General features: G+C 47.0%; 1 protein-coding gene across 1 annotated transcript; it reads left to right on the forward strand.

The window, feature by feature from the left end:
- Window positions 1–1,446: 1,446 nt before the first annotated feature.
- ISL1 (ISL LIM homeobox 1) lies at window positions 1,447–11,393 on the forward strand. The gene is made up of 6 exons (XM_059416323.1): window positions 1,447–1,537; window positions 2,154–2,343; window positions 5,148–5,407; window positions 7,275–7,561; window positions 8,696–8,863; window positions 10,882–11,393. Exons 1-6 carry the CDS (start codon window positions 1,447–1,449, stop codon window positions 10,996–10,998), a joined length of 1,113 nt encoding a protein of 370 aa, XP_059272306.1. The 3' UTR covers window positions 10,999–11,393.
- Window positions 11,394–11,762: the final 369 nt, after the last annotated feature.

An 11,762-nucleotide genomic window follows, 5' to 3' on the forward strand; every position in this document is an offset into this window, starting at 1 on the left:
CCGAAACACAGCCAGCAATTGCACACGTTTGCTGAAAAACAAAGGACAGGAGACCAGCGTACGGAGGAACGGGACAGGATATACATAACCGCTTTACAAACTTTCCACTACCGCAAGAGATTTCAATCTTTGGCTTTGGGTTAGTGCGCTTCTAAATTCTAGGGCTGAACCGCAAAAGCAGACCTCAGGGACTGTTTAGGATAGAGTGGTCCGCGGAGCCCACCTGGTTTTACCTGCGTGTTCCCAACCTGATTCTCCGCTAAGGCAAGAAGCGCTCTTTTCCTCCCACCCGACCCTTTTTGGAAAGGTGGTGGTAACGGGACAGTGGGGGTAGCAGTAGAGAACCATTCCTGCGGGTTTATTCATCCCAATCCCGCTTCTTCTTCCCCTAGGCAGCTCCCGGCGCGCCAGGCGCGGCTAGTTCGGGAACTCCCCCTCCCCGGCAGCCAAGCCCGGCCAGGCCGGGAGCTGAGCGCTAAAGCGCGAGACCAAACCGAGCCAAAAGGCCTGTCCTAAGTCGCCCCTTTTCCAAGAACCCTAGAAGGACCTCGTCATCAGGAAGACCTACCCACCAGCCACTCGCCACCGGCGGCAGAAAAGTGCCCCGCGCGCAGCACAGCCAGCCGGATTGCGGGGACCCCAGGAGCGCAGGGCGGAGGAGCAGCGCGACGGGAGGCGAGGGCGCAGACGGCACGGCCGGCCAGGAGCAAGGGAGGGGGCAGGAGGAGGAGAAGGGGAAGAAGAGGAAGGCCAAAAGCCAGAGCGGCCGGGCAGCCCGAGCTCCGGGGGAGAGCGGCCTCAGCCCGGAGCAAGTTGCCTCGGGAGCCCTAATCCTCTCCCGCGGGCTCGCCGAGCGGTCAGTGGCGCACGGCGGCGGCGAGGCTGAAATATGATAATCAGAACAGCTGCGCCGCGCGCCCCGCAGCCAATGGGCGCGGCGCTCGCCTGACGTCCCCGCGCGCTGCGTCAGACCAATGGCGATGGAGCTGAGTTGGAGCTGAGAAGTTTGAGTAAGAGATAAGGAAGAGAGGTGCCCGAGCCGCGCCGAGTCCGCCGCCGCCGCAGCGCCTCCGCTCCGCCAGCTCCGCCGGCTTAACTTGGACTCCCAGATCCGCGAGGGCGCGGCGCAGCCGGGCAGCGGCTCCCTCAGCCTTGGCAACCCCAGGGGCCACTATTCCCCACTTAGCCACAGCTCCAGCATCCTCTCTGTGGGCTGTTCACCAACTGTACAACCACCATTTCACTGTGGACATTACTCCCTCTTACAGATATGGGAGACATGGGAGATCCACCAAAAAGTAAGAGGCTCTTTTACCTTGTGGGGCTCGGTGTGCTGTTCTTGTGCGGGGGTCTCTCTCAGGCACGGGTGCCAAGGGCTCTTTAGAGTTGGAGTCCTTGCCTGGAGAGAGAGGAAAGGTGGCTTTTTCTTGGGGCCGCCACGCCTGCATGCTTGCTGTCGGTTCTGATCTTCGGGAAACTGGTCGTACCTGGTGTTTTGAGTTCGCCTGTGTGCCCTCCAAAACCGTAGCCCTCTGGGGCTAAGACGGGATTTCCTCCTCGGGAATCTGGAGCTCTCCGAGAGGGTTATTCTGTTGCAAAGGTCCGCCTGTACATACAATGCCCGGAGATGTGAATTAGCATTAGACTTGCAAAAGAGCGCGAGTGACAACTGTATTGATGTCTGCTCTTACTAACAATATCCAGTCCTCTGTGCTATTTAAGAGCCTGCTTCATGGAAAATATAAGCGTTTGCTTAACGCTTCTAGTCAAAACCTTTTCTTTGACTTGACTTATCCCTAATCTTCCCCCAATGATTACGGCAAAGAGGGAGGTGGGAGGAAAAAGAAATACAAAATGAACGGGTTTGATTGCGTGCTAGGCTCACAAATGCAGACTATTCAAAAATGCGTTTTACATATATTCCACCTCCTTTTTAAAATGAGTCAAGGTTTTGATGGCACACTTCAATTACCATCCCAAAGTGCAATACTCTTAAAAAAAAAAAAAGAAGAAGAAGAAAAAGAAAGAAAGAAAGAAAAAGAAAGGGGGGGAAAAACTCCCAGAGTACGCCCTATAAGAGAACGACACTAAAAGTGTGTTTATCTCTGTAGGAAGTAAACGGTTAGTCAATCATGTATTTATTTTCATTTCAGAAAAACGTCTGATTTCCCTATGTGTTGGTTGCGGCAATCAAATTCACGATCAGTATATTCTGAGGGTTTCTCCGGATTTGGAATGGCATGCGGCATGTTTGAAATGTGCGGAGTGTAATCAGTATTTGGACGAGAGCTGTACGTGCTTTGTTAGAGATGGGAAAACCTACTGTAAAAGAGATTATATCAGGTACGCCATTTACATTGCTTCCTTAATTTTGTGAGATTTCCCTGTCTCTCTCTACTCTTTTCTTAATATTAGATGGGGCTTTGTCTTTTTGCGAAGTATGCCTTAGTGGGGGTCTAGTGTGCAAAAGTTACCCTTTAAGTATGTTACATAAATTATTCTGTTTATCTCACTTTTTAGGGGGCATCCCCTCACAACCTCAGTAGTGGTTTTCGTAAATTGTGTGGTGTTGAAGCTTGTTTAATTGCTCTTGAAATTTGTGATGCTGAAATTATTTTCTTATTTCATCCTTCCTCTTCCAAAACAAGCAGAAATGAAAAGATGGATAACGTGGGCTTTCTATACTTTCTTTTTTAAAGGTTGATTTTATTGTATCGTACAGTGTTTTTCTCTATTCATTTTTTTTATAGTTCAGTGTTTTATTAGTAATTTTACAAATTTTGTGGAGATGTCAGTGCAGTAGGCAAAATAAAAGTTTGACCTAAGGATGTTTAGAAGTGCACTTTGAAAGTGCAAATAGAAATATTGCCCCATGTATTTTTAGGGGAAGAGTCCTTTCTTGGAAAATTTCAAAACCAACCCAATATTCCCTGCAAAAAGACTGGAAATTTAATCTTTTTAAATATTAACCCTTTGGTGACATCTGACTATCTTTTCTTTCTTATCTTATCTGAGCTGATGAATTAGACAGAGCAGATCAAATTGCCCATCATCTGTCTACGAACAATTGGTATATTTAGATAATTGAACAGCTTCCTTTCTCACATTAAAATCTGGTAACTGATAAAATGAGCGAATTGCCCATACTGACAAGGCTAAAACCACATAGGGGACTTTCTGAGGTTTTTTTTTTTTTTTTTTTTTTTTTTCTTTCAGCTTATTTTGTGTCTAAACTTCATGCTTCACAAATCTCAAGTTTTCTCTGACCTGTGTATATACATGTGTCAGAAATTTCATTTTTTCTGCCTTAGGAAGCCAGTAGAATTCCTAAAGAAAATTTTATTGTTTTAATAACAAACAGAAGAGATAACACCTTCACTATTATATTAAATAGTGTCAAAATATTATGTATTTTTAACATTTCTTTAGTGGCTATTAACAAGTAATTAGCTTTTGTAAGTCATACGTTTTCTGGAGCTGCGAAGTGTAGTCAAGAGTTAAGAATGTGGTCACAATTTTTACCTATTCAGTCCGGCACTTTTTCTTACGGTGAAATCATGAAATAGAGAGTATAATCTTGATAGGTAAAACTGAACAGTGTGTGTAAGGGTTTATTAATACTCCGTGGGGTGGGGGTGGGAAGGAGAGGAGAGTGGGAGGAAAGAGGGCATGTGGGGAACTGGAGGAAGGGGGAGGGATTTTCCAAATTGTTTGGTCACAGGCAAGGTAAAGTCCTCCTATGAAATGGAAGATCTCACAAAAAGTAGGCGGAGGGAGGAAAAACTTTTGAATCTACCTTCTAACCTCCGACAAATGAGCCGTTTTCATTGTTTACTTGGTGAGTGTGTGGACTCCGTATTCTGGAGAAGGACAGCTCACTTTGCACCTCTAGGACTATCTTTACTCCTGCGGAGATAGCGTTTTCCTCAATTGCATACGGACCTTCATGTAGCCAATTTCATGTACACATTTGTAGAAGGAGCCAATCGCTTTCACCTTTTACCCTTCTCTCTCTCTCTCTCTCTCTCTCAGTTTTGTGCTCATGTGTGTGTGTACGTGTGTGTGTTTGTGTGTCCCCCTTTGAACTCCTATAGTTGTAAAAGCAGAACAGAGACTGTATTTAGGTCTAAACGCCCTGCTTTCCTTGGGGGAGTGAGGTGCCCTCCTCCCATTTTTGTGTGGATCTTTTCCTCTGGTCCATTCTCTGTTTGTAGGAAAGCTCCCACTTCTGTTATTACTGATACATGGAGAGGGGGTCAGGGCAGTGCCACCTAGGTGGAACCTACAAGGATTGTCCCTTGGTAAGGAAAGGTCAGGAGTGAGGAGGTCCTTAGAAGTGGGTCTTTTCATTCTTCTGGCTGGTCATGGTTCTCAAGCACACTGAAATAGAGGTAGATGCTTGAACAGCTTGAAAAAAATTGAGGGAGCAGGGGCAGATTTTAAAGATGATAAAGGAAGAATGGAGAGGAAACTTTCTGTTAACACTGTTGCCCCAGAAAAAATCTGTAGTTGGGGGAAAGCTGCAACATGCTTATTGTGCAGAAGGGGATCTGGAAACCCTCGGAGGTTTTATTTTGTTACTCTGCTTGCGCATCTGTGTATATTTATAAATGAGTGAAGGGACAGTCTTCTCCCCTCACCTTTCTTTCTCTTGGAAGGACTTTTTTGGAGCAGTTTTAGAGACATTTCTTGCATCAGAAATTGGGGGATAAGAAGGCAAAAGTGTAGGGCCAATGACTACCAGAGTCCCCCCCTCACTCCTTTCTGCCAAGATCTGCAAGGGTAACCCCGGGATTGGGCTAGAACAGAGGTCCAGGTTTCCAGCACATCAAAGATTTTTACTTTGGGGGTGTTCTGAAGTAAGAGCTACAGTCGGTGACACAGAGGTTCATAGGGAAAAAAAACCCCAAAAACAAAAAACAAAAACGGGAGAGGGTAAAAGAAAGGGAGGAGAAGAGAGAGAAACTTAATGATTCCTTTCCTCCCATTCCCAGCCGGTCGGCTAACGCTGACTTCAATGTCCCAGGGCAGCGTGGCCCTGGGTACTCAGCAATCTTGGGCCGGGGCAGCGCCGGCTTGAAGTGACCCCCTCTGACCCGACCCCCTCTCTGTGTTTTCCCCCCCGTTCCTGCCCGGGCGGCGCGCAGGTTGTACGGAATCAAATGCGCCAAGTGCAGCATCGGCTTCAGCAAGAACGACTTCGTGATGCGCGCCCGCTCCAAGGTGTACCACATCGAGTGTTTCCGCTGCGTGGCCTGCAGCCGCCAGCTCATCCCCGGGGATGAGTTCGCGCTTCGGGAGGACGGGCTCTTCTGCCGCGCGGACCACGACGTGGTGGAGAGGGCCAGCCTGGGGGCCGGAGACCCACTCAGCCCTCTGCACCCGGCGCGGCCGCTGCAAATGGCAGGTACTCCTTGCCTGGAGGGAGGCCAGTCTGGGGGAGGCTGGTGCTGGGCTAGGCCAGGGCGCACCCAGTGTGCGTGTCACCTCGGCCACTTCGGTAGCCAAAGGGCAGTCGCTGGGGCCTCGGCCAGCAGTTAAAAGAAGTGTTCTGGGAGCAGTTTACGCCATACTTTGCTCTTTTGTGCACGATTCCGTGCACTCCCTGTCTCCCCAGATCTCCTTCCCCGGCACATCTGCTCACCTGCATGTATAAATATGGGTACACATGAACGTACATCACTTGTGCATACACGTTTACACACATCCAAACACAACTTCCAGCTCACCTTGGCCTCCAAACTGGGACTTACTGAAAATGGGCTTCAGCTCCCGGCCAGGTATTCTTCCTGCCGCTGCCTAATTAAAGGGGTGGAGCTCTGGGCCCCCAGAGCTTCCTCCTTTAACCCGGTGAAGGAAGCTTAGGTGGTCCTAAGTCATTTAGCCTTTGAAATCCTCTTTCCTTGCAACTGCCCCGCACTCTAAAACATTTTTAAAGTTTATTTTTATCCTTTTGTGAAAGAATGGATGTGAGCAGATACAGTCTTAATAACTGCCGGCCATTGCACAGAGCTGTAATTTAAAACTGTCAACAAGCTAATCTGCAGTAATTGCCTTTTAAAGGGAGCCTGCCTCTTTAAACCGTTCGTTCTATGTGATTTGGTGAGAATTTCATCTTCAGGCCTGTCGCTGTAACACTAAATGGACCTAGTGGGTTTTGACCTGACCCTAGGGGTCCTGGAAGGTGCAGGATTTGTACCATACGTTTCAGAGAGCCCTTTCCCCAAGAAGGAGAGTAGAAACAGGACAAGGCTGGCCAGGAAGAGGAGCTGCATGAGAAGGCAGACAATGTCTTCAAACCTTACTTCCCCTCAGGACTAGATCTACTCCTCAGGAATAGAGCTACCTGGTGCATTTTTGAAGTATTAATTTTTACTAAACACTGGTGGTGAGGAAACAGATCTGTCCACTCTACTTTTTCAGAGGCTGTAAGACTTCTGTTCTGGAGGATATATGGCTAGCTTGCACAGGGGCAAAGCCAAAGTGGCAATTTCTGTTCTGTGCAACCTGTGCTCTGCTTGTGGGGAAACACAGAAGAGGTGGAAATATTGGGAGGAAGTCAGGAAACAGAACACTTCCCAGCTATTATTTATCTAGAGATTAGGCAGCTCAACAGTTTTCAGTTGTTTTTTTTGTTTTTTGTTTTTTTTTTTTTTTTTTTTTTTTTTTTTTTTTTTTTTGCATGGGGTCAGCCCATCTCAGGAACAGCCAGGTAGATTTAGTAGTAAGAAAAATCAAGGACTGGGATTATGGCCAAATACTGAATTTCTTTAGCCCCTTGACACGATTGCCCTCTCTGGACTGAAGTTCAAGGCTTTCTGGCATAATTCTCTCTGACCTTTGCATTAAAGACCTCCTGGCTGGTATAGTGTCTCTGGCTGACATTGGGGTGTTCTCCATTTCCCCTTGTACTATCTGTGCCTGTTGTCCAAGAGTCTGGAGGTGGTGGGTACTCGTGTAACCTAGGCACAGTCTGGGTATGAGGACAGGCAAGGATGGAGGAGAAACGATGCTGAATGATGCTGCCCCTGAGACCTGAGAGCTGAGCCCCTTTGCTAAGGCTTTGTTGATAAGAGCAGGGTTGGAGGCAGTGTTCTGGGCCTGAATTACTCAGCATTGGCCTCTCAGATTAGAGAGCCACGTATTATTCTCCCGTTTGCTTCCCTGGTCCCTACCTCTGCCATGAGACTGCAAAACACTGGCCATTGACCGGGAGCAGCACGGGAAGGCGAGAGATGCCCAGCCCCACACTCACCGCACCCCTTGCCTTGCAGCTGAGCCCATCTCCGCCCGGCAGCCAGCCCTGCGGCCCCACGTCCACAAACAGCCGGAGAAGACCACCCGCGTTCGGACTGTGCTGAACGAGAAGCAGCTCCACACCTTGCGGACCTGCTATGCCGCCAACCCCCGGCCAGACGCACTCATGAAGGAGCAACTGGTGGAGATGACGGGCCTCAGCCCCCGTGTGATCCGGGTCTGGTTTCAAAACAAGCGGTGCAAGGACAAGAAGCGGAGCATCATGATGAAGCAGCTCCAGCAGCAGCAGCCCAATGACAAAACTGTGAGTGGCCCTTGGGGGTGTGGGACCTGGGCAGGGAGCAGGGCCACGCTCAAGGTGCAAGGGGCTGCCCAGGTTGGCCTGCACGTGGGTTCCATCCTGCTCCAGGGCCAAAGCCGGCAGCCCCTTACTGTCTCTACCCATGCCCAAGGGAGAAGAAGCTGGCAAGGGCCCTTGCTGAGTCCTGAACCTCCACCCCCAGCCCACGTGGGTGGGCTTATGCCCTTCAGTCCTTGCTCCCACCCCACCCCGGGACCAGAATAAGTTCTGGTCCTGTTTTGCCAACATTCAGGTTGTCAGTTCCTCAAGCATCAGGGTGAGAGACTCCTCCTTGGCTCCCCATCTAATTCAGGGGTCGGTGGGTGGGTCACCCTGGCCATTGACCTCCCGGGTGTGTCCCCTGACTCTGGGCAAGGCCTGCCTCAGCACCTTCAGACAAGTGAGGTGCACCAAGGTGACCCATGATGACTCTGCTCTTGGTCAAGCCCAGGGCTCCATAGATCCATGGCAACACCCACTCCACAGGATTTCTGGTTGTGTTAAACTAAAGAGGTTCTTTTTTTTTTTTTCTTTTTACCTCTTTAGCCCTATTTTTAAATGCCATAAAACCCCCCGCTGTCATTCAACTTGGCAGGCCAGCCAAGCCTGGGCCGGGGCACTTTTCAAGTTGGTGAGTGTGTAATAGCACACAATAGAGGCCAGACCCAAATGCTTGGGGGTGGGGGTTGGCTCTGTGAAGAGAAGTGCCTGGAGAAAGTGTAGCTGAAACTGCCCAGAAAACCCACCGTGTTTAGAGGCTGCAGTTTTCCACCGCTGTAATGCCATAGTCTGTGAAGGCAGATGGGAGGAGCTGGGATGAGCTAGCTGTGATCGTAAACGGAAAGGAGAAAGTCACAATAGAATTTAGTTTAGTAGGGTCCGAGGAGATCGACTAGTCCCACCCACGGAAGCAGAAAAACCATATAATAAAACAAAACGAACTCCGGCTGATATCCATACATGCAGCAGATTAACTGAGTCAATAATGGCCACTATATAGATAAGATAATGCCAGGGCCTATTTGCTTAGCCTGTGCAGACAATCGAGGGCAGGAGTTGGATCATTAACATGTTGGGATTGGGGGGGCCTATTCACAGAATATCCAGGGGATGACAGGAACTCCCATGGTGGCTGCCAGCCCAGAGAGACACGATGGTGGCTTACAGGCAAACCCAGTGGAAGTGCAAAGTTACCAGCCGCCTTGGAAAGTACTGAGTGACTTCGCCTTGCAGAGTGACATAGATCAGCCTGCTTTTCAGCAACTGGTAAGTGTCAGCTCTCAGACTGAGGAGGGCTGAATCTCTAGCAAAAAGAAGATTCTGGCTTAACTGTCACACCATGAAAGATTCAAGGAGGAGAGGGTGCCTCCCTGGCTCCAGGGTTGGAGAGAGATGAAGGAGGTTTGGTGTAGATGAGGCAAGTGCTGAAGGGAAACGGACTTCTTGTGAGTCTTTTCTGTGAGTTCATAATTTGACCATTTGGTCTGCTTTGAGGGATAACCTCCAAGGTATCTAAGTACCTAAACATGCATGGAAGGGTGGAGGGGGTTGCAGAATCATACATCTTAGACTTTTAGAGCTTGAAAGGACTTTAGAGATCACCTTGTCATTTTGATCAGCAATGAGTGAATTTATTCCCTCTCAGCTCCTAGAGAATGGTGTATTTAAAGACCAAAATCAAGCTGTTCGTATTAATAACCGATGTTGTAAGACATAATCAGTGTTCTTATCAATGGGGAGCAGGCACCTGTCTGAGTGCAATTTTCACATGTATCAATAGAGACTTCAGTTATTTAAAGACATGATGGATACCTTTCATTATTATTATCCTTTTCTGGGACCAACTTCATCTACAACGTAGGCCTGCTTTAACATTTAAAGTGTTTGAGTTCAGATGTTATATGCAGTCACATACTGTGGTCCATGTCTGGCCAAAGGAACATGAGTTCTACCAATTGGAGAGCGCATGAAAACCGGTTTTAGCATTAATATATTTTGCAGACCCAGAGAAGAGAAAATTAACTCACCTTATGCCTGCAAAAGGCTTAAAGGTCAAGATAAATAAGATTATTAAATACAGGTACTTTGTGATATGGCATATATACACATATTTTTTTTCTTAAGTGGTCAAAAGTGCTCTGAAATCTTGTTCTATAAAACTGTAAGATCTATTCTAAAAACGTGTTCCTTTCTTCTAAAATAAAACTTTAGTCAAGGTTAACTTTTTACCCTCACATTTACCCGGACAACATTTTATTTCTCTGTGGCAACAGTTAAATAACAGGCCAGAGGCAGTGGTTACAAGGACTTGGCCTGGGGTTTACATTTGTAAGTAGACCAGTCTAGAGGCTGGGCAAATTTGAGAAGTCCCTTGACCTCACCATGGGAAAATTTAACAGGATAAAAAGGAAGGTAGACTCTGGAAATAGGAAAAAGAACTTATTTTAAAGTGAGGTTAATCTTATGAGTTATTTGAGCAAAACCTGGATCATAGAAGGCAAGTAAGAGGAGGGCTCAGGGCAGCCAAGTGTCTGTACCTTCTAAAACTTTAGTGTTAGATGAGAGCAGTGGGAGGGAAGCCAAGGCAGGAGGGGGGTGTGGGGGCAGAGTGGAGAAGGAGGTTTCCAACAGCAACACAATACTTTCGGTTTAAAAGAAGGAGCCAGATATTTATAATGCGATGACGTTATAATATATGGGTCTCCTCTCGGAAGGAAGAGCCTGATTTAAAGAGAGAGAGAAAGAGAAAGACAGAGGAAGGCCAAAAGACAGCAGAACCAACAAACAACAAGGAAGAAAGCCCACGCTGTGAACCCTCTGAGGATTTAATCATTGTTCTGTGGAGCCTTCTCTGAATCTCCTGTCACACGATCTGAGCGTGTGTTATGGATTTTCCAACTAGAGAAGAGAGGCTTTGATGCCTAGAGACTGAGAACTGGCCTGCTCCCAGGGCAGCATGTAGCCAGCAGGATAATTTTATTTCGAGCAGGCATGGTAGAGTTGCGATGCCATTTTACAGTGGGAAACACATTTGTTCTTAAATAATTTAATGCAACACAATGTTGGGAATTCAGTTTCAGATAAAACAGAGATCTCTTGAAAGATGGGAAAGCGAGAGGATTTCTTCTCAAGTTCTTTTCTTCAGTCACATGTAGATATCTTTATCTGTATATCCATCTACACATGCAAACCCTCGCACGTATGGATACTCATATGGCGTGTTTATAATCCTTTAAAGAATACGATCGCAGCCTCCTTTATTCATTTCTCCACCTTCTACACAGGTGAATTTTTCAGAAGGAGGACCGGGCTCTAACTCCACTGGCAGTGAAGTGGCGTCGATGTCCTCTCAGCTCCCAGATACACCTAACAGCATGGTAGCCAGTCCAATTGAGGCATGAGGAACATTCATTCCGATGTATTTTTTTCTCCCCCCGTCCCCGTTGGAGAAAGTGGGAAAGTATAATGTTGAACTCCGAAACAAAAGTATTTAATGACCCAGTCAATGAAAACTGAATCGAGAAATGAATGCTCCATGAAATGCACGAAGTCTGTTTTAATGACAAGGTGATATGGTAGCAACACTGTGAAGACAATCATGGGATTTTACTAGAATTAAACAACAAACAAAACCCAAACCCATCATACGCTATCCAATGACCTTAGGAGTACTGAAAAAAAAAAAAAAAAAAAAAAGACGTTTTTAAAACGTAGAGGATTTATATTCAAGGATCTCAAAAAAAGCATTTTCATTTCACTGCACATCTAGAGAAAAGCAGAAATAGAGATTTTCTAGTCCATCCTATTCTGAATGGTGCTGTTTCTATATTGGTCATTGCCTTGCCAAACAGGAGCTCCAGCAAATGGGCAGGAAGAGAAACTGGCCTCCTTGGCTGAAAGAGTCCTTTCAGGAAGGTGGAGCTGCGTTGGTTTGTGATGTTTTTAGTTGACTTTAATGAGGGGTTAATTGAAATCCTGGGTCTCTTAGCATGTCCTATAGCTGGTTTCTTTTTTACTTTTGCACCTCCCCCTCCCCCCCTCCTTTTTCCTCCTCCTCCTCTTCTTCTTCTTCTTCTTCTTCTTCTTTTTTTTTTTTTTTTTTTTGAGATCCATCCTCTATCAAGAAGTCTGAAGCGACTTTAAAGGTTTTTGAATTCAAATTTAA

Source organism: Mustela nigripes, chromosome 12 (assembly GCF_022355385.1).
Source record: "Mustela nigripes isolate SB6536 chromosome 12, MUSNIG.SB6536, whole genome shotgun sequence".
Lineage (NCBI taxonomy): Eukaryota > Metazoa > Chordata > Mammalia > Carnivora > Mustelidae > Mustela > Mustela nigripes.